The 24541-nt window shown below is 42.1% G+C and overlaps 2 protein-coding genes and 1 non-coding gene across 9 annotated transcripts in view; all 3 read left to right on the plus strand.

Moving 5' to 3' along the window:
• The first annotated feature begins 652 nt into the window (after window positions 1-652).
• Window positions 653-725, plus strand: TRNAR-CCU. The gene has a single exon. It is a non-coding gene; the product is annotated as a tRNA-Arg (tRNA).
• Window positions 726-1188: 463 nt separating this feature from the next.
• LOC101628679 (chromosome unknown open reading frame, human C7orf55) lies at window positions 1189-4654 on the plus strand. The gene is made up of 2 exons (XM_004677081.2): window positions 1189-1447; window positions 4406-4654. The coding sequence occupies exons 1-2, from the start codon at window positions 1310-1312 to the stop codon at window positions 4607-4609; spliced, it is 342 nt and encodes a 113-aa protein (XP_004677138.1). The 5' UTR covers window positions 1189-1309; the 3' UTR covers window positions 4610-4654.
• Window positions 4655-9658: 5004 nt separating this feature from the next.
• The window catches only part of LOC101628907 (putative RNA-binding protein Luc7-like 2), a 56147-nt gene continuing 41264 nt past the window's right edge, over window positions 9659-24541 (plus strand). Inside the window, exons 1-8 of one of the 7 annotated variants that reach the window (XM_012720866.1) lie at window positions 10017-10079; window positions 12951-13034; window positions 13141-13227; window positions 15605-15704; window positions 17457-17533; window positions 19759-19832; window positions 22559-22629; window positions 24244-24338. In XM_012720866.1, coding sequence (XP_012576320.1) covers window positions 22572-22629; window positions 24244-24338 — 153 coding nt within the window. In that variant the 5' untranslated portion in view covers window positions 10017-10079; window positions 12951-13034; window positions 13141-13227; ... (2 more) ...; window positions 19759-19832; window positions 22559-22571. Of the gene's footprint in view, window positions 10080-12950; window positions 13035-13140; window positions 13228-15604; window positions 15705-17456; window positions 17534-19758; window positions 19833-22558; window positions 23751-24243; window positions 24339-24541 lie in introns of those variants that run through there. The other 6 variants (XM_012720867.1, XM_004677083.2, XM_012720869.1 and 3 more) reach the window with 6 other exon arrangements.

Below are 24541 nucleotides of genomic sequence, written 5' to 3' on the forward strand. Positions count from 1 at the left end.
GACCAGGTTATACCATCAGGAGAGGAAGCAGAACGTGCACTCCCTCCTTGCCCGTCCCTATGCCTAATCAAGTCACTACCAGCTCCCCGCGCCCCAGAGATCACAGCGAGCAGCCGAATTAGGAAGCAAGACAGACGCCTGCCAGCCGCCAGTGGCCCCACGGAAATGGCCTCAGCATTTCAACCGGAAACAGAAAATGACCCCAGCGAACGCCACCTAACGGCGGGCTGGACCCAAACTAAGGCCGAAAGCCCCAAGACCGGAAGGGGTCGGCTGTTTCCGGTAAAAACCCCGCGGAGCTGAGGCTTAAAGGGCGAGTCTACGGGATTCCGCCTCTGGCCAGCGCGCTGAGCGCCGCGTTGTCGCTGGCCTGCTTCTGCGCAGGCGCAATAGCTGCCGTGCAGGCCCACGCACACGCCTCGCCGTGCGCGCGCCTGTTCTCCGTCCGGCGCTTGGGTGCTGCTTCGAGGGTAAAGCTTTTCCGAGCTGTACGCGGGTTTAGGCCTCTGAACTACAACTCCCAGCATGCCTCACCAGTGACAGTAGTACTAGTTATGGTTTCCTAGGATAGGTTAGAAAGAGACCTAAGTGACAATGACGTACGAAAGAGAAAAAACACTGAATACGTTGTTTAAACGCGTCGCTCACAGAAGCCCCAGTGGCCTAATGGATAAGGCATTGGCCTCCTAAGCCAGGGATTGTGGGTTCGAGTCCCATCTGGGGTGATTAGTGTTTTGTCTTTTTTCCTTTCTCAAACAATCATAGAAAAACACCCTGACTTCGTTTTACGTCTTTGACAATGGGAAGTGTGTATGTACCTTTACTAGTTTTTGGCTACAGTTTACGATAATAAGCACGTTCCACTTCCTCTGAGCCCGTGAGATTTTGGGGGAAGGCAATTACGTTGAATTTTGATATCGCCTCAAAAAAAAAAAAATCTCAGCGTGTTCTTTAAACCGACACCCACTCCTTCCAGGCTCCTGTCTTCTCCATTCAGGTGTCGGCCAGTCGCGGGCGTCCTACAGGAGGCCGCCAGGAAAGGACGGCCTCTTCCTCGCTCGGCTGTCCTCAGGGTGAGACCTGGCTGTCCGCGTACGCTCGTCTTTCGCTTGCTTTTCTCTTAACGCCTCGGGCCGCCGCTCTGCGCTCGATTAATAGGGCTCCGCAGAGACGGGAAATAGACGCTCCGCGGTCCGCGCGGTGGGTGGAGCCGGCCCTCGAGGTCGGGTCGTACCCGGAGGCGGCCGGCCGGGGAGAGGCCGTGAGAGGGGCGTAGCGCAGTGGGGCCCCGGGCTCCGAGGGCAGGAAAATGGCGGCTCTCGGGTGTCCGGCGCGCACTTTCCGAGGCCTTCTACGGGAGTTGCGCTACGTGAGCGCGGCCACTGGCCGACCGTATCGCGACACCGCGGCCTATCGGTACCTCGTGAAGGCCTTCCGTGCGCATCGGGTACGGAGCCGGTCCCGTGGCCGCGTGGCCGCCCCGGGGAGGGAGGGGCGCCGGGCCTGCGCGCCCCAGGTCAGGCCGCCGAGACCGCCGGCCCTGAGCGCCGGGCGGCGCTGGCCTGGAGCCGTCCCCCAGGACTTCCTGGCTGACCTTTGCTTGGTCGTGGGGAACAGGCCGAGGAAGGGACAGGGGGGCGCAGAGGACACGTTCTGGCGGCCTGTAGGGGCCCAGCCACAGCATCTCCGCAGACTTCGCGCTCTTCTAGACTAGGGAGGCATTTGGACAGTGCAGACTGATCGGGGGAAGAATATTGAGAAGTTTGACTTCTCTTGTGAAGCTAGTGCCAGGTCAGGAACGTCTTTTTCCTGCTGTAGCAGGTAAATGCGGACACATGGAAGCCATTCTTGGGGCATTGCTCCGTGAAACTCACAGGCCACCCCCTTTCCCCTGCCCTCTCCCCGTTGGCGCACGTGGAAGGAAGGAGGTGGTTTCATTTTTCCTGTGGGACTACTGAGGCTTAAGGACTTGTAGAAAAACAACTAGAACCTAGTTACCTGGTTCCCAAATGAGAGCTCCCATTAAGCCTACCTTGGAGGCATGGATCAGCTTGGGGCAAAGTTGCAGCCTCTCTGCAGGGTAGTAAGTTGCAAGGTCAGCTGGGGCTTTAGGGAGCAAAGTCAGGAAAGGAAGAACTGTCAGGCTGACTTTTGAATAGCCGAGCCAGGGAAGTTTGCCTGCAGAATGTTAGAACTCAAATTCAACTACTTTTTTTAAAAGCCAGTGTTAATTCTAAGAATTAACTTGGACTAAATATTGAATAACACGCACCTAAAAACTGAGTGACATGCACGTGGGCCCTCTTTTAAGAAGCTCATTGTCCACCTGAGAAACCATATAAGGATGCACTTAGAGTGAGGAAGTGCTAGGGAGGGGAAACCAGGGCTTCCGGTATAAAAAGAGGATGACATCAGGAGGAAAGACAAAGCTGGGACTTGAAGGATATATTGGAGTTAGCAAACAGTTGATGGTGCTGGGAAGATTCTGGCTGGTCTGGGTAAAGAAAGGGTTCGAGAAGTGTTACTGGTTAAACTGAGGTGTGGAGGGTGCAGTGAGGTAGGTGTTAGGCAGGAATTCAGAATTTTTAAGAAGGTGGTGGGATCGGAGTTGTACATTTTTCTTGAGAGGCTCGGTGATGGCTCTGAAATAGCGTGACAATGCATCTGAAATTCATGCTAAAATTTTTGTGGGATGCACAGGAGTGTGAGGTGTGCTTTCTGTTTCTAGCTCAGAGGTAACTCAATAACCATCTGTGTCTATTTTCTCTCTCATTCCCTTAGGAGAGGGATTCCCTAAGGAGAGAACCTCCAACTTTCTACTTAGGGAAAGTTTCGACTTTTTGCTTCGTTTGGTCTCTTGTGATTCATTTACTGTATATCTCGCAGACCCCTGTCTCCTGACTCAGGCTTAGCAAAATGAAGATCAGTATTCTATTTTATGCCAACACAGAATTCTTACCAACTTGGGCTTACATTGTAGAAAAGAATCCTTTGTTTGACACGGTGCTATCTCATATTTTTTTAAAAAGAGGCTGGACGTAGGATGGGGATGAGAGGATTCATCAGAGACAGAGTGGGGAACAGAACAGGCAGATGACCTAAAATACATTGCCGTGGGGAGCAGAGGGTGAGACAGGAGAGGTCAGCTGAGCCATGTGGGTCAGCTCTGTGGCTGGGGATCAAACTCCTGCTACAGTGGCTGGTTTTAGTTTGATAGCCCTGTTTTTAACCCCTGGACCATCAGGGAGGCTCTTGTAAATTTTTAACGAAAACGTTTGATTAAAATGGGTGACTTGGGGCCCTCCTTGGTGGTACAACGGGTTTTAGCACAGCACCTTGAAACTCGTGCAGGTGCTTCACCACGATTCTGTCCCTGGCCAGGGAGCTGACTGACCTACATGGTGCAGCAGACCTCTCCAGTCTCCCCACGACTCCCCTCAGCAGTGTTATGTCAGTCACACTGCCTGTTCTGCTCACTACTCGGTTCTCTGGTGAATCCTCTCACCCCCGGCACTTCTGGCCTGTACCCCAGTTCTGTATGCATAAATCTTAAAAAAAACAAAAAAGCCTTGTCTTACAATTACCATTTTCACAAGATCTGACCATAAACTACACCTTCTAGTTTTCATATTCCAACCCTAGATTATAAAGTAAAGGTCAGAAACAGAAAGAAGTAGGCAATGGTAGTGTAACCCCCATTTGGCCAGGGTATCTGTGGTCATCTTTCTCACCTCTGCCATTTTCTTTGCATTTCTTAGAATGCAAAATCAGTTCAAGATAGTACAGAACAATCTGGAAACTGATAAAGAAAAAATAAGGTGTGGAGTCATTTGGGACTTTGAATGTATTAACATCAACAGAATCCAGATTTTGAGATGTATAAACTCTGAGAGGAACTATTACTTTTATATATAAAATCTTCATTTTGTTTACTACAAAATGAATTTGTTTATTGCAGAGCTTTTATTTTTCATACAAAATAAAGTTTTTGATTTTCATTGAAATGGAAAGGTGTGTGCCACATAGCAAAATCACAGCAGTGTGAAAGCGAGCAGCCCTCTTTTGTGTGCAAGGGTATTCCTTAGGCAACTTTAGTCATCAGTGACCCGGTGATAGTTCCGCATCTGCTGGCTACCACTGAGCCTCTCTGGGCTTCAGTTTCCTCATTTGTAAAGTGGAAGTATTGAAATAAGAGGACATGTTCCGTATTAAAATTTGAGGCCACTCAAGCTCTTTGTAAAAACTCTTCCACTGAGGTCAGCTCCTGTACCTAAGGCGGCGCCTCTGTAGGAGAGAGGAAGTACACACCATCACCGCTGTGATGTGCAGGGTGCCCTCACGCTAGAGCGTGCCTGTTTCTTACACAAACCCTGAAGCCTCGTGTCTCATCTCAATGCTTTTCCAGGTCACCGGTGAGAAGCTGTGCAGAGCCCAACATCAGCTTCATTTCCAAGCTGCCACCTATCTCTGTCTCCTGCGCAGCATCCGCGAACATGTGGCCCTGCATGAGGAATTTCATGGCAAGGGTGAGCGCTCAGTGGAGGAGTCTGCTGGCTTAGTGGGTCTCAAGTTGCCCCAGCAGCCTGGAGGGAAGGGCTGGGAGCCATGAAACGGAGCTTCCCGGATGCTGCCTTCATACGAGGACTTAAAATTCCTTCAAAAAGGAATTAACAATAAAATTTTTTTTTTGAAATTTAGGGGTTTTCGCTGTAATTTTGTTGACTGTTTCATAGGTTTAACCTTACTCTCATGAGTCTGTTGAACTCCATAATCTAGGCTGATTGCCTACTCAGTTTACCAATGTCTCTCCCCCTCACTGACATGAATAGATTGCTAATGTCATCTTAATGATCTTTATGTTATCTTTTGGGGGCAAACTGAAAGCTAAAGCATTAGGATGAGTTAATGTTTTGATTTCCTTTGTTGTGATAAAATTGCATATACATAACATTTTTAAGAACAATCTGAGGCACAACTGCCTAACTAGATAAGGAGCTCAGATTTTAAGTCAGGCCGACTAGGGTTTAATCCCACCTTAATTTACCAGCAGTGGGATTTTGGGTAGGTTACTTGACCTGAGCTTGTTCCCTCTTCTGCAAAGTTCAGTGCCAACAAGATGTAATAAATGAGAATAATGTTTGCATAGGACTTGAACAGTATGAGTCTCATAAAATCCTACAGTTTCCATCTTTTTTCCTACACTGTTTTATTATGAACCCATCTCTAAGCTCTATCTACCAATCTTCTGAAATATAGACAAGTTGATATGGTTAAAATAATTCACTCAGGCCATTTCTTTCTCTATGTAGTCAGCCTACCTGTTATTTATGGTATTAAGAATTAGCTGAATTTAATTCTAGAAATACTGACTCTGGAACAGAGTTTGTCTTAGTGACGAACTCTGCTGGGACAACCCACAACTGGGGGATTCTGAGATTTTAGCAGTGTGTTTAATTATTATTCTAGTTTTTGACGTGATACGTGTTATCACCTCCCTTCACTTTGCTCTCTTTTCTCCTCTAATTCCTGCACCTGAATTCTGCTAGCATGTCCATATGTTCAAGTCTCCTCCATCTAAAAACTACTTCTCATCTTTTACATCAAATGCTTTTTCAGCTACCACTCATTTTTCTCTTCACAAGTGAACAGAATGATACATATTTTCTCCTTTTAAAAAAAAAACTCTACATTTAAACATTGTGGTATAATTTCCACATAGCATGAACCCACTTATGAGTCTGGGTCAATGAGTAATGACAGACAGCTGCACTGCACACCAGAACTGTAAAACTGCAGTCCCAAAACTTACCTTGTGCCCTTAGCAAGCAACTCCCCTTCCCCATACCCGGTGCCAGGCAACCACTGGCTAGCTCGCTTTCATCATAGATGACCCAAATGCAGTATGTACAATGTTGTCTTGATTCGACTTCTTGCTGTGTACTGATTTTGAGCTAATAAACCGTGTTGTATCCATTTTTTCACATTCTTCTTCAGTCCATTGCAGCAGTCTAGTTTCTGCCCCTCAGTTCTACCAGAACTACCCAGCAAGGCTACTGCTGGGTCAGAACATCAGTGGATGCCATTCATGTGTTAATGCTTTCCAGTCTGACACTATCTACCATTCCTTCCTCTCCCTGATGCTTTCTTTCCTGTTCTCTTGCTGAAGTCTGGTGCCTTCAGTGTCCTCTCTCTGTACCCCTTGTGTATTGGTGTTCCATTGGTTAGACCTGAGTCTTCACCTCACACGCCACCTGGTGATTACCTACACTTCCCAGGCTTCATTTATCAACAGGCTTATTCCAGTCCAAGTCCCCCTGCCAAGCTGCGGACCTGTATAGCTAGGCCTGCCATGCGTAGTATAGAACACCACTAGCTCACTCAGAGGCATCTTAAATTCAGTGCATCCAAAACGGGGGTGTCATTACCCTCCTTTGTAAGTCTCTGATATTTCCTGTCAGTTCACTGACTTACTGTGAAGTGGGTAACGAGTTATTTTAGACTGCTTCTGCTCTTTCCCGTCCTTAGTTAAATAACCATGAATTACATTCAGCCTCCTAAGAATCTCCTGAAATCTGTTGGTATTGCAGTAGTTCAGACCTATTCCTGACCTCTTGCGCCTCTTTGCTGAACCACTGCTATCTTAATTGGGCACTTGAACTCCAAACTGCTCTCTAGAATCAATCCATTTTCCTCCACACACACAGCTGATCTGGTCACTTTCCTTACAACCTTTCAAAGGTAAACAAGGACATCCAAGATCTGGCCTTACAAATTCAGTTCCAGGATTCTTGCAACATTTTGCTGTCCCTTATGTGTAGAAAGCTCTTTCCCCTAATAGCAAGTTAAATTTTATTTTCTTGTTTTCCTTCAGCAGAATTTTTTAAAAAAGATTTATTTCTGCATATAAGAACTGGGGTAAAGGCCAGGGTGTGTAGTGGTGGTGGTGATGGGGAGGGGTGAGAGATTCACCAGGGAGAGTAGGGAGAATAGGCAGATGTACCAAAGTACACTGCTGAGGGGAACAGTGGGTGAGATAGGAGAGGTCTGCTGTGCCGTGTGGGTCAGCAACCTGGCTGGGGATTGATCTCATGCTGCAGTGGCTGCTGGTAGTGCTGAGACTTAAATCCTTGGCACCACCAGAGAGGCCCAGATCTTTTAATTTTTAAATCTACAATTAAAGATTTATTTATTTATTCATTCACTTATACAGAACTGGGGTACAACCAGAGGTACAGGGGTGATGAGAGCATTCACCACAGAGTGGGGAGCAGAATTGCCAAAGTACACTACTGAGGGGAGCAGCAGGAGGGTCAGGAGAGGTCTGCTACACCGTGTGGGTTACTTCCGGGGCAGGGATCGAACTCACAGTGAAGTGGCTGCAGCTCCCTTGCAATGCTATCTCCTAACCCGTTGGGCCACCAGGGAGGGCCAAATGAAACACAACTTTGAAAGAAATTAAAACAGTCAACTATCTTCAAAGAGCCATAATCTGAGAACTGAATTTTTAGGAACAAAGGAAATAGCAGGATGGAAAGAAAGCCCACCTTGGAATTCTATATCCCTTAAAGTTATCCATCTAGAATTGGGAGAGCCAGAACACAGATCTTTTCAGTTTAGCAAAAATGGGAAAGCTCTCTTCTCTTAGACCTACACAAAACAAACTCTTAAGAGTAGGTAAACTGCAAAAAGCCAGGCAGTAAATGTTGTCTTCCAGGCTAGGTGGTATGTTGTGCCACAAACAATTCTGTGGTGCCACCACAGCAGTCAGACTAGAACCTCCATTCTTGTGAAACAATCACAAGAAAAGGTGGGCTATGCAGATTGCTGATTCCTGTCCCAAAGTTTAAACCTGAGACAAAAGGAAAATCCCAGGTGGAACAGCAGATTCCAGAGGAATAAAGAGCAAGTAAAGTGTTGAATCACCGTTGATTATATGAAACTTGGTTTCAGAAAAACACAAGTGCGTTCAACTTGGGAAGAGGTTAAATGGAGGTGGTTTTCCAGGTTCCCTTCATTATCTTTTCGGGGACATGTAGACTGATATATTAAGGATGCCTACAATGCCCAGGGCAATTGCTAAGAGAATAAAATCAATAAGACTTCCAAATTTAGAAGGGGGGGGGGAGGAATGATTAAAAGGCAGTGAGCAAAAAGGAAAGGAAAACAAAATGAGAAAAACAGACAAATTAGAACTTTAAATCCAAACAAATAATTACATGAATATCAACAAAATGCTCTAACTAAAACAGTAACAGTAAGACTGTTAACATAAAACAGCTACATGCTGCTCCTAAGTGGTACAAACAAAGCATAAAGGTACAAAAACTAAACATTTTCACTAACAAAAGACACATTTTATTTCCCCAGCAACGACATTATTTTTCAGGGTAAGATTATACTGCATGTAAGAGAGGGCACTATCCTTCAGGACAGAGTCCACTTTTCTTTCATGGCAAATCACTTTCAAAGGATGGTATTCCTGCAGCGTATCTGGGTTGTTTGAGACATTTGTCTCTAAAATACTTTCCTGACGATGTGATTCTAAGGGGGACCTTGGGCTGATTGGTACTTCATGTTAAATTTTTATTAATTTTGCTAGTAAGTTTTAAGGCGATGCAGAGGCAAATGGAACGCAAAAACCATTATTTTTTCCCAAAGGATCTAGGAAGTACCTATGGCTCGATTTAAGCATTTAACCAAAAGGTCAAATACCAGGAGCTCTTAGCTCCTTCAGGCCCCACAACAATGCTATGAGATGCGTATGTTTATCTCCATTAGATGTGAGTTGATGAAATAAATCGCTATAGGCCCAGTCAGTAATCTGCTGGCTCCAACATTGCCAATCCGGGGTGCGGGCGAGCTCAGAAGCCACGGGCTTTCTTTTCTTAAATGCTGCTAGTACACTCAAAGGGTCTTACTGCAGCTTAGCTCCAGCAGCAAAGAAAACCTCCGAGATCACCTCCTTTTTCAGAATACTTCATTGAGTTCATGGCTCCAAACTTCGGCCATGCGCTTCCTGCTATTCTACGTGATTAATCCTCGTGGACGAGGTGGCCTGTTTTCTAGTGTGAGCATCTCGGGGCTGCTTCCTGAACGTGACTTATCCCAGATCGGGGTGGGAGGGGGGTACAAGCCTCCAGGCACCGCTGAAGGGGAGCGACCCGGACGCCAGAACCCCGAGGCTGCCTAGGGAGCCGGTCAGGCGCCACTGAGAAAATGGTCGGGTCCACGCGAGCCTGGGTGGGCCCTGAAGACGAGCTCCTCGGCGAGGCCTCGCCCGGGGCACGCCCATAGTCGCTAACGGTCGAGACCACGGGCCCGGGCTCTACTTACTCCGCCCCGGGCGAGCCCTGCGGCCCTTTGGCTAACTTGCGGCCGGTTCGCCGGCACAGCCAACCGCACAGGCGGTGCTCGGCCGCCGCCGCCTCCAGCGTGAGGTTTGGCGCCTCGGGCGGATCCGGCTCCAGGCTCGGCGGCGGCACCAGTCTCGCGATATCTGGCGAAGGGGCGGGAGGAGCCGCGTGCACGCGCCCGAGAGCCGTTAGGGCGGACCCCTGCTGGGCGGCGCGGGCGGAGCTAGTACAGTTGGGCGCCAGTTGGTGGATCTCTGCGGGAAACGACTCTGCGCGAGGAGCGTGCGCGCGCACGGCGGCGGCGACGAGCGGCGTCAGAGCCTGAAGGGGGGGGCCTGACGGCTTCTGGCGGGTGGCAGTGTCGGAGGAGAGCGCTTGCTTAGCCGTGTCGCTTCTGTCTCTGGAACCGGGCGGAGAGCGAGGGAACGGGGGTCGCTTTCGGGGGCTGCTGCTTTCCACGTACGCGTCGTCGGGAGAAGCGCAGCCCGGACGCTCCGGCCGTCCCTCCGGCTCCCTCTCCGCACGCCTCGAGGCGGCGGCTGCGGCGGCGGCGGCCACCGAGACAGCGTCTCACCTTCCCCCACCCCTCCCCCGGGTCCCCCCTCCCGCCCAAAAGGGCCCGGTCTGCGCCCCACCCCCGCCCGCCCGCCCGCTACGCCGCCGCCATGTCGGCGCAGGCCCAGATGCGCGCGATGCTGGACCAGTTGATGGGCACCTCCCGGGACGGTAAGTCTCTGCCAGAGTCTGGGGGTGGGGGAGGGGCCGGGGCCGGCGAGGGGCTGGGGCTCGGCGGGCGCACCTGGGCTCGCGTGTGGGGCTGAGTAAGGGGCTCCCAGATTGGTAACACGCGGGCCCGGCTCCCGTCCCAGCCAATCCGGGCCGGGCAGGCGGGCTGGGGGGCGGTGACCGTGCGGATTGGCGGGAACGGCTGCCAATGGGGTCAGGCGGGGCCTGCAGGCAGGAGGGAGAGTTGGAGCCGGCCCTGTTGACTTGGCTGGGACGGGAGAGCCCACGTCTCTCTTGCGTAGTTGGGCGGCCCGTGCAGTCGCCGATGAGGTGCCTGCGGAGCGCTCGGGCCTCCGCCCCCAGGGCTGGTTCCTTGTCCCCGAGCTTTGGGATCAACCCTCGCCGCCGCCCTGCTCACTCTCCAGAGAGAACTTTGTGCCCACCCTCACCCGGGCCCGGCGGAAATGTCTGCTCTGACCCCAGTGCCCCAGATGCACTCTCGAGCCCCCCAGAAACGACCCACCTTCCGGGGCCATCTGACCCAAACCATGGTTTCTTGAAGCGGGTGTCTTTGACCCCATTTTATGAGAAATACGTTCTGGCCTGCTCTCTCTCTCTCCTTTTTTTTTTTTTCCCTTTCCGAGAGACCTCCATTTTGTTAGGCAATTTAATAATAGAGGCTTTGTTCCGTAAATATTGACAAATCTTGCATGTGCCCCACTTAGAACCATTTGGAAAATTCGGTGCCCAGTGAAGTGGAATTGAGGGCTTGAACGATCTTTTCAGGCGGTTAGGTTAGTCTCTGTGTAGAAGACCACAACTTGCTGCATATCTTTTTGTCATTAAAGAGGATTTCTAAAGAAAAGATGAAATGCTGTTGCTTTTTTGGTGGCGATGATTAGTCATGTACTCTTTCAAATGCAGCTCAAATCTATGTTTATTTGGAGAAAAGGACTCAGACAAAGCAAGAAAATTGCTCATTTTTATATGATGCTTAGCCAGTTTCTTAATTATTAAATTTTTTTTTCTTGACAAGTTAAATTGCTTGAGGTAAGAGAAAAGACATATTTTTGACAGTCTCATAGTTTACTTGAGTATTTTTGCAACAAAATGTGTCAGATTAAAACATGTATTCAGATATTTTTAGCAGTGCATGTTTAGAACGGCTCTTTCAGTGTTCACAGTTCAGTGTTAATAGAAACCACATTGGGAAGTTTTCTTTGTGGATAGATGGCAGACCTCCTTGTGCAGAGTGGAAGCTTGGGAAGGAAATGAACATTGTGTAATAAATCCTTGAAAATTTGATTAAAATGCTGAGAGAAACTTGTACCCTGTATCATTTTTCACTTTTAGATAAGAATGCTTATGTTATAACTGTAGCATGTCTTAACACTGCTCCTTTCCCAATAGGAAGATGGTTTTGGGAAGGGGCTAAATCCAGGATTTAACCTGAAAGAATAATCTTTGTAAAGGTTACAGGACTCCTTTAATGCTTACTTTACAAGCTCCTTTTATTCCCAGATAGATAGCACTTTTGGTACCTTCTGCTTGGACTGAATTTCCTAATTACACTGAAGAGGGTAGTTGGATCAAGTAACTACTATTACCTCATAAATTTCCAAACAAAGCTAAATCTAAAAACCTACATATATAGATTCCTGCATGTGTAGTCAGCAGAAATACGGATTTCCTAAAATCCCCTCTGCTTTGGATGCAACTTTATATTTTTTATGTCTTGTTACTGGATTTTTTTTTTTTTCGCCTCCAGACTAAGAGATTAACCAATGAAGGTTACGTTTATGAGTCCAGGATAATATTTAGCTGAAATAACTGGGTTTTTACTACCGTGTTGTTCCAGAAGAAACTTGTACTACTTTCAAGGAAAGGGAATGCTTTTTTTCAGATACCCAACTCAGTTCTTTTCTGTGTGCAAGATAAGAATCAGAACATTCATTTCCTTCTTAACCAAGTAGTTAATAAGGTTACAAACATCATCTTATGATTCAAGACCTTCAATTAGGATTGTTCTTTTTTTCACCATACAGTAAACTTCAAAGTTATCCAGGGATAGTGGAACGTGGATACGTTCCTGAATGACAAGCATTTTGTAATTTGAAGCCATATAATGGGAATCTTTGTATTGGACACAGGAACAGCTTACAGGGAATGCTGTTGGGTGTCTTTGGCACTTAGAGGTGGAAATGGGGATCCAGGAGGTGGGAGAGAGATGGAAAAGGTAGGTAGGAGGGTGTTAAAGGCAGTTCTGTCTAATTTTCTTTCTTTCTCTCTCTCTCTCTTTTTTTTTTTTTTTTTTTTAATCCTAGAGACTATAAACCACTGACTTCTTGGCTAGTGGGACTCAAGGTGGCAATAACCCCTTCAACACTTAGTATCCTGTCTGTGAGGGACTCTGAAATGGCACAGGAGGTTCAGGACATTGGGAAAACTCGCAGTCCTTTTTCCTCCCCTCCCCTCACAAACGATATTACCCACTCCCCCTCCCAGAATTTGAATTTTTAAATTAATTTATTTTTAAATTCCGTGGAGAGTTGATATCTTTTAGTTAAATGCTCTTATGTTGAATTACTTAAAACTGAATCATTTAGAGTACTTAAACATTATTGAAATCCTCAGGAATAGGAATTTAGTGGCAGGGAAAAGCAGAGGTAGTTCTGGATCACTGGGCACTTGTAGAAAGGACAGTCCTGGGTGAGAGGTGGAAGTGGGGTGTGGGGGTCTTTGGCCATCCAGAGGGCAGCATGATGGTGCTGGGGGTGCTGGGCAAGGGAATGACCAGGAGGTGGGAGAGGAATGCAAAAGGGAGGTGGGAGGGCCAAAGACAAACTTTGCCTTCTTTGCAATTTTGCCTAGGGCCCTGGTGGTGGCAACCGCCTGTGTGCCACTGAAAATCGTGCCGATGCCTGGCATACTGCATAAATGGAAGCAGGGTACCGCGTGAGTTGAAACATTGGTCACACTATATAAAGTTTGTATATGTGAATCAGTGTAACTCATACCCATGTAACTGGGGGTCTGACTTTATTTGGATTTTTCTAATAAGGCGTCATGGGCTAAGGAAAAGAGCACTGGGCTGAGACTCAGGAGACCTGGTTTCTAGCCTCAGCTGTACCTCTAATTGTAACCTTGGGTAAGTCACTTAACATTTTTTGCCTCAAATTTGTAATTTGTTAAATGGGAAACCAAATAATTTCCTATGTTATATTTTTTTTAAATGTTGAAAATAAGTATATTTTAAGTTTTTTTGGACAGGGGAAACCATGAATAGATATAAACTAGTGTATCTTCTTTTACCTGAGATTTAAGACACATTAAATTTTACAGCTTTCTTTTTGTTTTCCTTGTTATCTTTAATACATGCAGAGGGATGCTTTGTTTTCCCTGAACATATTCTATTTGAGAGCGTGGAGGTACAGCACAGGGAAGCTCAAGTAGCAGTTTGAGAGTTGTCAGTGTGACAGTGCAGTAGTAACCTGGTGTCCCACAATCTAGTGACTTTGGCTGAGTTGGGCTAATTGGAAGTATCTATACCTTATTTAAAGTGTTTTGCCAATAAATACAGCTTGACTCTGGTAAGTCTGTGGTCCTGACCACAGGAAGTCCTCTCAAGGTGCAAGGGGTAGAGCTAAAGAAAACTGAGGGTGTGAATATAGGGTGCCTTCTCAGTTTAGAAGCTAAGGAAGTTTCAGGAGGTAGTCTTGTTGGTTCCAGGTACCATATCAGAAAGGCCATTAAACAGGCCAGGATGTTGACAGTTAGTAGCTCCATAGAATGTAGACTAGAATTTGTTAGCATGATTGGTTGTCCTTTATGGTTAGGTACTGTTTTGAGCAAGTTAAAACTTTTAGAAAATTTTAACTGATTTCATTGGTAATCTTTCTAAATAAGCCAGTGATAAAATTCTTCAGACAATAGAAAAATAATGTAATATTTTTGCTGCATAGTTAGATATTGTATGGTAGTTGTTTAAGGGATATGAAGTACAAAGGCTACTCATATTGTAGATTCCCAGGAAAATACCGTTCAGAAAATCTTTTACTTGCTTTTATACTAAGTTTAGTGATAGTGTTGTTGAGCCTCTAGGATATGACATTGCTGCCTTTCTGCAAAGTAAACTGTTGAATCAGGGATTGGAATAGCGTTTTCTTCATTAAATCATCTTTACTGTAACCTATGTTCTTGTCATCAACATTGGGAGCATTTTAAAATTTTCTTTCATTATCATAATGAATCATTTGTTTCTTGGTCAGTTGTCAGCCATTCTTCTGTTCTAATGTTCATTTTAAGTGGAGGAGGCATAGCCTTTAATGTATAAGTACATACTTTTTGAGAGAATGGGCATGACTTATACTCTAGAACTTGTAAAATTTTTAACATTTGAGACATTTTAGCAAGTTAAGTTTAAACATAATGATAAATAACATTACAGTAGATATTTGACTTTATCAAAGGCTCAGGGAGATCCAGGTCCAAACCACTGAAAGCTCTGTTAAAATATCCATGTAGTGAATTTGATTAAACTCTGCTAGAAATTCTATGCAGAGCCCAGGATATATTAGTATGATGCTGTACTATCCTTGTTTTTAGCTCTCCTCAAGGAAATCTAAGCTTTTGTGACCTTTTACTTTCAAATTAAAAGAAGTAGATTGAAACTACAGAAGAGTCATTTTGTCTGTCTACATAAGCTCTATGATTAGCAGATAATGCTTTGGTTAGATTTTAGTAAGATGACAGCATAAATGGTAGTGAGGTACTTCAAAATGGGCAGAAGGAACTCAAGGGCAAGTGTCATGGAGTAGAGTCAGTTTTATGGAGTCAGTTTAATACCAGGTGGTTCTTACAAATATTGAAAGCTTGAAGTTGCCAAGGGTTTTGGTAAGTGACAGGGTTACAGAGATAGGCAGATGGCTTAAAACTGGAGGTCAGTATGAGCAAGACTAGGTAAATGAGCAGGTATGCCTTGAGAATGGAATTCTAGAAAGATAACTTGAAATGGAATACTAAAAGCCAGGTCTATTAGTTTAGTCCTTGAGAAAACAGAAGTGATTCAACTCATAAACTTATTCAATGTACTGAAATAATCATGGATTAAGAAAATGAAGAAAATTAGAACATTTTGCTGGAGAAAGGAATGCGGGGCTAGAGAGGAGGTTGAGCTTCTGCTAGGAATCTGTGACTTTGGAACCAGCGAAAATCATTCTGTTTCTTTTTGGTTTACTTGTAGAATAGAAAATAATGCTGTGCCAAAACAAATGAGTTAATTTCTAAGATTATTAAATATATAGGGAAAAATAATTTCTAAAAATTCTGGTATTCTCTACAGCTTCAAGTGTTTGTTTGACTCAAATATTTTTACTTTGAAAGGTTAAAACCATCAGAAAGTAATAGGTATTCAGTCAACTAAAAATGTCATATTGTGCTATTTAATGTGGGCTAGAGAAAGGAATATTTAAAACTTTTTTCTTGAAAAACACTCACTAGATAACGATCCATATGTTCTAATTTAGTTGTGAACCATGGGCAGTGATGTTTGACCTGTATGATTCGACATGAAAAGAATTTAGCCATCTGCCCTTGCTGAGTCTTGTCATGTCTCCTGAATGCATGGTAAATTTTTTAACTTTTTTGAGACCTCAGTTATTTGTAGAATTCAGTTTTCTTTTTTAGAGTTAAATTTTCCAAAGTTATGACTTCAATAAAATAGATGTTTATGGGGGTAGTATCTGCAACACTCTTGTTTCTGTATTCTGTCCTAGTGTTAGGTTACACAGTAGATCCTTTCCTGTTCTTGAGGATAGGTTTTAGATCATAGTTGGCACTGTAGTCCACCTGCTTTTTAAGTTTTACTGGAATACAGCCATGCCCATTTATGTACATACTGTCTGTGGCATCTTTGCTTTACATGAGCAAAGTTGAGTAGTTGCAGTTGAGACCTGTGGCTTACAAGCTTAAATTGTTTACTTTCCACCTGTTAGAAAATCAACTTGTTGCCTACTGCTCCTGATCAGTGATTGTTGTGCGTTCCCTATACTAGCAACCTAGCATCTCCCAAAAACTCATTAGAGATGAAAATTTGGGGGCCAACCTCAGACCTGCTGAATCAAATTCTGGGGATAGGGGCACATGACTGATGCACATTAAAAGTTTGAGAAACCTTCTAGATAAATGTTACCCAAATGTTAATCACCTATCCCCTTTACTGTTCTTTTTAACTTCGTCTAATTCACTTTCTAAAAATTTAAGTTAATTTTAAATTGAAAGCTTATGTTCTCAGAAAAATAGAACGATGACTCAGTGTTATAAAGAGATATGCTTTATAGTTCCTTGCCCTGTGCTAAGAATTAGGACTTAAGAGCTATTGAGCACATACTAAGGGCCAAATAGAAACCTGTTTCTTAGTAACAGTAAATGATCACTACTAAGTATTTAAGTAGTGTTTGAAAAGTCATGCTGGTGAAATCAGCATCTTTTGTGCAAATCCCATCTTTGGAAAATACTGCCTATTTGTGAAAAAAGCTACCGAAACTGTATACACCCAACCCCCGTGCAGAAATGCCTAGCCAGAAGTATAAATCTGTGAGATGGGGAGATCTGAGTCCCTAGAGATCTCTCTGGAATTCCAGGGTAAAATTACCTCATTTAAGCTTCAGTTCTCGCCTTCCTTGTACTGATTTGTTCTACGGTTAGGCCAGCAGTTCTTAGGAGATCTCAGCAAGCTCCATTCCATAGTGAGACTATGAAAATATGCCTAACTGTGGGAAAACCACTTAGCACAGATAACCCCTGGTCTAGACATTGGGGAGGTGGCCCTGGTTCAACATGGTGGTGAAGGGGACAGAGCAGGGCACCACAAACCTTAGAAGACATATATTTGTATTTTGAGGAATTTTCTGTGTTATGACTTAATTTGCCTCATAATTTTAGAGGGAATACTTTTCCAGCTACAGTGTTCTGGTTAATTATTATGTGGTGCTTGAAGTATAATTAATGCTGAAAGAAATAGAATCTTTGCTGAATCCCCCAGGTTTTTGAGTAGCTTTAGTGTTTATTTTTTTCCTTTCTTATGCATAGAGATTATAGATATATTGGCTTCTATTGTCTTTTGAGTTTGCAATAAAGTAGTGACATAGGGCTCAATTCTATAAGGAATGAAAGTTTAGTGGGGTAAGAGAGTGTGTGTGTGTGTGTGTGAGAGAAAATTTATACATAAATAATTTTATTTTTATATGATGAATTTTGTAATATTCATGATAGGTGTCTAATTTTGAAAAAAACATGTTTGAAAATTACAAAGGACAATCAAACATCTAAATGAACAAATGTTATTTTTTTTTTTGTATTTTCCTCAAATTACAAAAGAAGCCTTACAAAATGAAGTCCCTATGTTCCTCTTCACAGTCTCAGTCTTTTCCCCAGAGGCAATCCTTGTGAATTTGGTATGTATTCAACGTGACATAGTATTTCTGCTGTGTTGTTTCAGTGGTTGTAAGGCTCAGTCTCCTTCATGGTAATGTCTGTTTTTCATTTTAACTTCCTTTATCATTCAGTTGTCTTGTCACCTCTGTCCTTTGGTATTCTCATTTCTTTCCCCTTTTTCTTTCATTGGTTTTGGATTTGGGGAGGCACTTCTTGGCTTTAATATCTATCACCAACCAAGGATAACTTTTTTTAAAAAAATAGATAAAGCACCCAATCACTTCCTCTTTAGTTCTTTTCAGCTGTTTCATTATAGCCAGAGGTAGCTTTCCTTACTTTTAATTTTGAGGATAGAAAGTTCTGGGTAATAGAAGCCACCAGATAAGTAGAGTACAAGAGTTAGCATGTTAGAATTGCAGCTCTGCAAGTAAGTATCAAAATACAGAATTGATAGCCAGCTGCAACTTTTTATTGCCTGGCTCTTTTTATGACATTCTGATTATAACGCATTTTTAGAACTTAATTTTTAGGCAACTGTTTGAGCTTTTCTAATGTATTTCTAAAATCCAAAAGGACAAATAAGTCTTACCGATTTTCTAAAGCATATGCATACTCACCCATGTGCCCCACTCTGTCCCCCACTTTCCCAAAAATGTGATGGCATTGACCCCTTGCTAGTGGCCAAGATTCTTTCTGTGCTTGTATAATGAGAGAAGATAGGATCAGGGGTAGGATATTGAAATAGAGCCCTGGGAATGTAGGTACTTTATTTCTGTCTTCACATTTTTATTATCATTCTGTTAGCACTTAAAAGCCCTAGGAACCTTTTATCTTACTACCAAAGCTTTTTCCCTGCCAAAATCTCATTCCCTTAACATTTTTTTGTGGATTTTCATAGACAAATGAGCTAGCAGAGTTTTTAAATTATTGTAGCTTTATTAATCTTTGCTTATATCTAGCCAGAATGACCTTGTTCTGGGTATTTTTAGAATATGAATTGAATTTTTAAAGTGTTGTGCTTGTCATGGAGATTATGGTGGGGTCAATAGTAGTACCTATTAGGAATAATAAATCTCTACAAACCATATGAAAGGATTAAGGGGGATAGTGTTGTCACCTTATTTTTTGGGGAAAAGGAAAGCCTCCATTATTGCACAGTATACTTTTATAAATTCTGTTAGAAGAGAATTTAATAGAACATTTGCAAAATAGAATACCCAAATGGCTTTTTCCACTGCCATCTTTGGCCGAATACTCTTTCCTTTCCTCATGCAATAAATAGATCCCTGAAAATTTTGACATGCACTAAGGCATGGCAAAAGAATTGTTTACAAAGGTCTATAGTTGTGTTAAGATCAAGTAGTGAAATAACTACTTGAGCTGTATACACATAGGATTAAACTGAATGTATTTATTACAAGGGGACATGGAGTAATAAACATTTTTAAAAAAGATTAATTACAAAAGGGGCTTTAAAGGTGTGTTTTAGGCTGAATTCTAAAGGAACACCAAAGGTAGGTGGGAGAAGGCAGTAAGTAGAGGCCGTGAGAAATTTGAGATGGTAAAAGTGGTTCTTCTAGGTAATAGCCACTGCAGCAATAGTCACCTGCTTTTATCTTGTTTCTGCATAAATACACAGTCTTTTCTTGTGCACTTCAGGTCTTTTCCTCCCCTGTACTAGTAGAAATTATCCATGGGTTTCTCTATAGTTCACATTATTATGTAGACTCAGAAGCTTATTGTGCAAAAAATGGTAAAAAGATGGAACTTTTTTTGCATTTGAAGGACTCTGGGACAGGCAATTGGGAAACTCAGTGCTTTCAGTTATACATCTTTCCTTTTAGGGCTGGCTTCTTTTCACTGAAGGGGTGTGAATTTCATTTCAGAGGGAAAGTGGCTCTCCTGTCCCAAGCCAACAATGACTCCTGGCCCCTAATAGTTATATCTGTTGGGAGGACTTCGGTCATCACATTGGAGAATATGGGAGGTCTTTCCCTTTTACTCCATTTATAAACTAGGGGATGCTTCCATTTGCTTTGTGTGCTGTTGAGTTTTCTCCTCTGTAATCCCTAATCTAAGCTCTAAGCTAATTAAAAAATAATAATTGTTTTTATAAATTGCTTGCCTTTAATGCTTGATACTATGCAGTAAGTAAGGATTCTGCATACCGTTATATATGTCAAATATTACAAACTTTAAGGTTATTTTGAAATTACAATACTAAACTCAGTTCACTTTTGCTTAGCCTTCACAGTTGATCACATAGCATGGTCATCCACTCACAGCTTAAAAAAATACAGGGAGCATCGGAGAGAATGGGTAAAGTAAAATTTTGATGTTTTTAAAATAGCTCCTAAATATCTGTGAAAGTTCATTTGATTTATTTATTGTTTGTATGGGAGGGAGGAAGGTGGGTGGTACTGGAGTGGGTGGGTGGGTGTTGGGAAATTAGCATGCACCATGTAAAATGATGTCAGATAACATCTAGGCTGAGATTTTTAGTGTTACTACTATAATATACATGTTAAGACAGTTTCATAAAAGGCAAGACCATAAAATGGCGTGTTAGAATTGTAGTAAGGTTACTGTTTTTCCCTCCCAACTGATGGAACGGGATTTTGAGAATAGCCGTATTGCAGTGCAGCTTGGACAAGAGATTTCTTTTTTTGAATGTCCTGTCCATGCTCCCCGAGTGAAACGGACTACTGAAGTGCCACTGAGGCTCCATGACGTTGCTGAAAGACTTCAAAAAGAAGAATCTATGCCTTCCATTATTATTGTGTATCTGTGACTCAGGTGTCCCAAATATGGGTTATAATTCGTGAAACTCAGGGAGGGGTTAAACAAAGGAGCATTTTTTGTTACTCTGAAGTTAGTTTCTTCATAGGAAATTATTTTAATGGAAAATTTTGATGTTTCTATCAAATGAAGAACACATTGCCTGCCAAAGTTCTCAATCAAGTTTCTAATTCTAAAAACTTGGTGTTGTATTTATGTACAGAGCCCAGTTATTGTGGACATTATGGGGCAGAGAGATCTCCATGTTTTTATGGGCGGTACATTTTGTTGTTAATGCAAATACTTTTGATTTAATCCTTGCCCTGTGTTGTTGATTTTGTTTTTAAAAAAAAAAATTGCACAGTAATCGTGGGTTGAAGAAAAATAATGACAAAATTTATTTAAGAAACTAGGTAAAAAAAAAATCACTGATCTCGCCCCCACCTTTGCTCTTTCCCTGCGTGAATAAGATTCATACAGTATTCCCCGAACTTTTGTTGCTATAAGCTTGTCAAGACATCACTTCAGTTTGGAATGTTGTTCTTTCTCTTTTCCTTTGGTCTGAGTCCTATCAGCAGTTCACATTTTGGCTTCTACTCACTGAAGCCTTTTCTGCCCTCTCCAGTCCTTGGTGGTCATTTTAGTCTTAGAACTCCTAAGGTACTACTGTTTGAAATACTGTCTCTTTGGCCCTTGGATCATGCTACCTTGCATTATTGTTTCTTTTTTTTTTTTTTTTCATTTAAATATCCTGTTTCTCTAGCAAAATCATAGACTCCTTAAAGGTAGAGAGAACTGCCTTCTATGCCTCCTTTTGACTCCATTGTAACCCCATTACCAAACACAGAGGGATTTGTTCACTAATAGCTTTGGCTCCATGATTTGGATCTAATGTTAGTGTAACAGGGCAGTCTTTTTTTTCATACCTTGAGTTATTTGTATATGAATATATGCCCAGAAATTCCAGAGAATGTTGAATTTGTAAAATAATTCCATGTATCATCAGGAGATTTGATGCATGCTTTCCTCTTTTTTTATTGTAGTCTACCTGTCCCATTTTTACCCCTAAGTGAGTGCTGTTTTGCCTAGTTTATTTTGAAAAACATGGTTTGGGCCAGATATCTTGACAGAAACTAAAATCATTCTACAATTCTTGTTGGTTTAGCCAAAGTATACTTCATGGCATAAGCCCAGATAAATTTATTTAAAGCTTCTTGATAATGTATCCAAATTGTCTTAAAATATCAATCTTAGTTAAGTGAAACTTTTAAACTATCAATAAGCAGATACTAAGTTGCTAATCCCTCAGGATAGCTATATCTCAGGTTATTTGGGGTTTTATTATTTCATTATTTTAAATGTTTCTATAATGTATAGATAGATATTTGATAACTGCTGCAGTTATCAGTTGCTTTGTAGTGCACCCATTCACATTTTGCAAGGAAGCTTTGAAATTAAAAAGAAAATCTTTTGAAATCCCAGGAACTATTTCTTCTTAAAGGCACATCATATGTATTTGGTAAACTCACATTCTGTTTGTTCATTTTACCTGATAGCTGTGTCTTCAGGACACATGTCTCAATATTAGATTTGATGTGATTTCTGAAGCAATAACAGTTGCCCTACTTGGCAAAATGTTTAATTAGTAAAACTTCCCCATGAATCTTGACTATTTTAGGGACTTGGCTTATAATATTCTTGAGCACTAAAAAGATTCTGCTGTGTAACATGGAAAAACTTTGATATTTGTTAGCAAGGGGACTCCTAGATATGTAGAGAGCTTTTAATTTTCCTTCTTTTAAAAACATTTGTATTTAAATTTCTTAGCACAATTTGGGTACAGATTTCCAAAAGAACATTTTTTTTCTTGTATGTTAGGGAGCAAAAAAACTGGAAATATGTTGCATTGCACCTCTTGTGTGTTCACTATAGTATCGTCCTGAATTGAACTTCAGGCCCTCACTGAAGTCCTGATGAAATATACTTAAAACAGTTTTTGTTTTTTTTTTTTTTTTTTTTAACTGCACTTGTCCCAAAGACCATTTTTTAGAGCTACAGCTTGTGATTTTTACTTGTGGGCAGTCATCATTTTCTAGAGTCAACACTTGTTAAATCAATACTTAGAAAAAAAACCCTGATTTTGTTCACTTTTGTTTCCATATACAAGAATCTTTACAATCAACATGTTCTAGATGCTGTATTGAAATTGCTGGCAGAGTCTATTCTATACAAACTGAACAATCTGGCCCCTTGTTTTATTTGTAAAGGTTCAATGTATCTATGCCTGCCTACTTCAATCTGCAAGGGAGTGTCAGAAAGGCCCCGCATTCGCCGAGCCGTGAGTTATCACTAACTTTTCAGATGTGTTAATGAATGTGGAACAAAAGTAGTTGTGTTTTGAAAGGAAAAAAGAACCTCAAAATAACCTTTATTATAGTAGCAGGCGTGAACACTAAATGAATTATTCCAAATTATGATGTCAAAAATAACCTACGTTAATTAGAGACTTAGCTTCTAGAAAACCTATTGTTGAACAGCTCTGAAGCTATTATATTAGCTGTAAATTCATTACCTGTCTTAAAACTTTGTCTACCCTGATCACAAATACTAGAATGTTCTTTAGATCTTTTTAACCATGTTACAACAATTTGAACAAAATCTTACCCCACCTAAAAGTGACAGTATTTAATTGATTTTTGAGTTAAACTCATCAAATTGAGACAGTATGAAAGGGGTAAAGTTTAATTTTGTTGTTCACATGTGCAAAAGCAAATTAATTTAAATCATTGAATCACTTTCTATATTAAAGTTTTTAGCATGCTGCAGGCATCATGTGATGTACACAGAAGTTTTATAGTCTATTTTGGAATCAACAGATCTCGCTTCAGTAATTCACCAGTAGGTTTTCATTCACCAATGACAATATCAATTTAAAGCTAAAATAAAACACCTACATTTCTTAGGGCTTATCTTTCTCTATAGAGGAAACATCCTTAAGAGTTCTTTCTCTTTTTCCCCAGAGAAATTCTAAGGAAAAAATTTTAACTATGATCTATATTTTGTTATTAGAGTTAGTTACCTTTCTTTTTCTTAGACTCTTTATAAAGTTTGACTAGATAGGCATATTTGGCTAGCAAGTTGGATGCTTCTGTTGCTCAGGAGGTGTATTTGTATTACATGAAGACAGAATGAATATGTATGTGCCCAGTTTGGCGATACATAGCACAGTCTGCAGAAAACTTGAAGGTATATGGGGCCTTTGGAGGCATTAAGTTAACCTTTCGTTTCGGCAATGTGCCTTTGTTTGACTGGTGTGTAAGTCCTTCTTCCAGGTTTGTACGCTCTTAAACACGTTATTCTACCCTCTCTAACTCCTCCCAGCAGCAAAAGGGAGACACTTCAACTGGAACAAAATAGTGGAAGAAATGGCGTCTGGGGTTCAGTGGGGATTCGCAGTGTGTATGCAATGTTTGCAAGATTACTTTCTATGTTTTTCAATTAATGTAAACTATTACAAATAAGTCAATGCTTAGTGTCAAGTAGGGAACTTTGTATACAAGTAGAAACTCTCTTAGTGGGTTTGCTGCAAGTTGCTTAACCTCTTGGGGCCTCAGTTTCCTCATCTGCCATACAAAGGAGTTGGACTCAATAATCCTTAAGGTCCATTCCTGCTCTGAAATCCTATGCTTTTCTGAATTACTTTGTTTAACAGAATGCATTGCTTTCCCACTTTGACTATTTGAATTATATTTGCAGTACACATACTGCAACTGCATGTTGTCTAAAATAGTTTTTCTTTAGGACATTATATAAAAACTAATCCCTCTTGAACTGATTTATAAATGTGTGTGTATATAACCACACATAAAAAGCTAGTGATAGTAGGGATCTCAGAAAATAAATATTTTCCAGTTGTCTAACCTTGAATGTTATTAACTTTTCTATATTACAGGAGATACTACTCGCCAACGAATCAAATTCAGTGATGACAGAGTATGCAAGAGTCACCTTCTCAACTGTTGCCCCCATGATGTCCTCTCTGGAACTGTATGTACTTGTTAAATCTATTTAATTGTTGATATGCCATAAAAATGAACTACTTGATAAAGTCTTAATCTCTTGTTGAATCATACAATGAGTCTTTTAGGCATTGTTCTTAGAGGAGGGATTGGCACCCCCTTTTTGTTCAGTCAGGTTGATGGTTTAAGTTGGCAGGAATGGGGCCCTCCCTGGTGATGGGATGGCTTAAA

This window comes from Condylura cristata, unplaced genomic scaffold (genome assembly GCF_000260355.1).
Source record: "Condylura cristata isolate star-nosed mole 26May11 unplaced genomic scaffold, ConCri1.0 scaffold00005, whole genome shotgun sequence".
NCBI classification, from domain to species: Eukaryota; Metazoa; Chordata; class Mammalia; order Eulipotyphla; family Talpidae; genus Condylura; species Condylura cristata.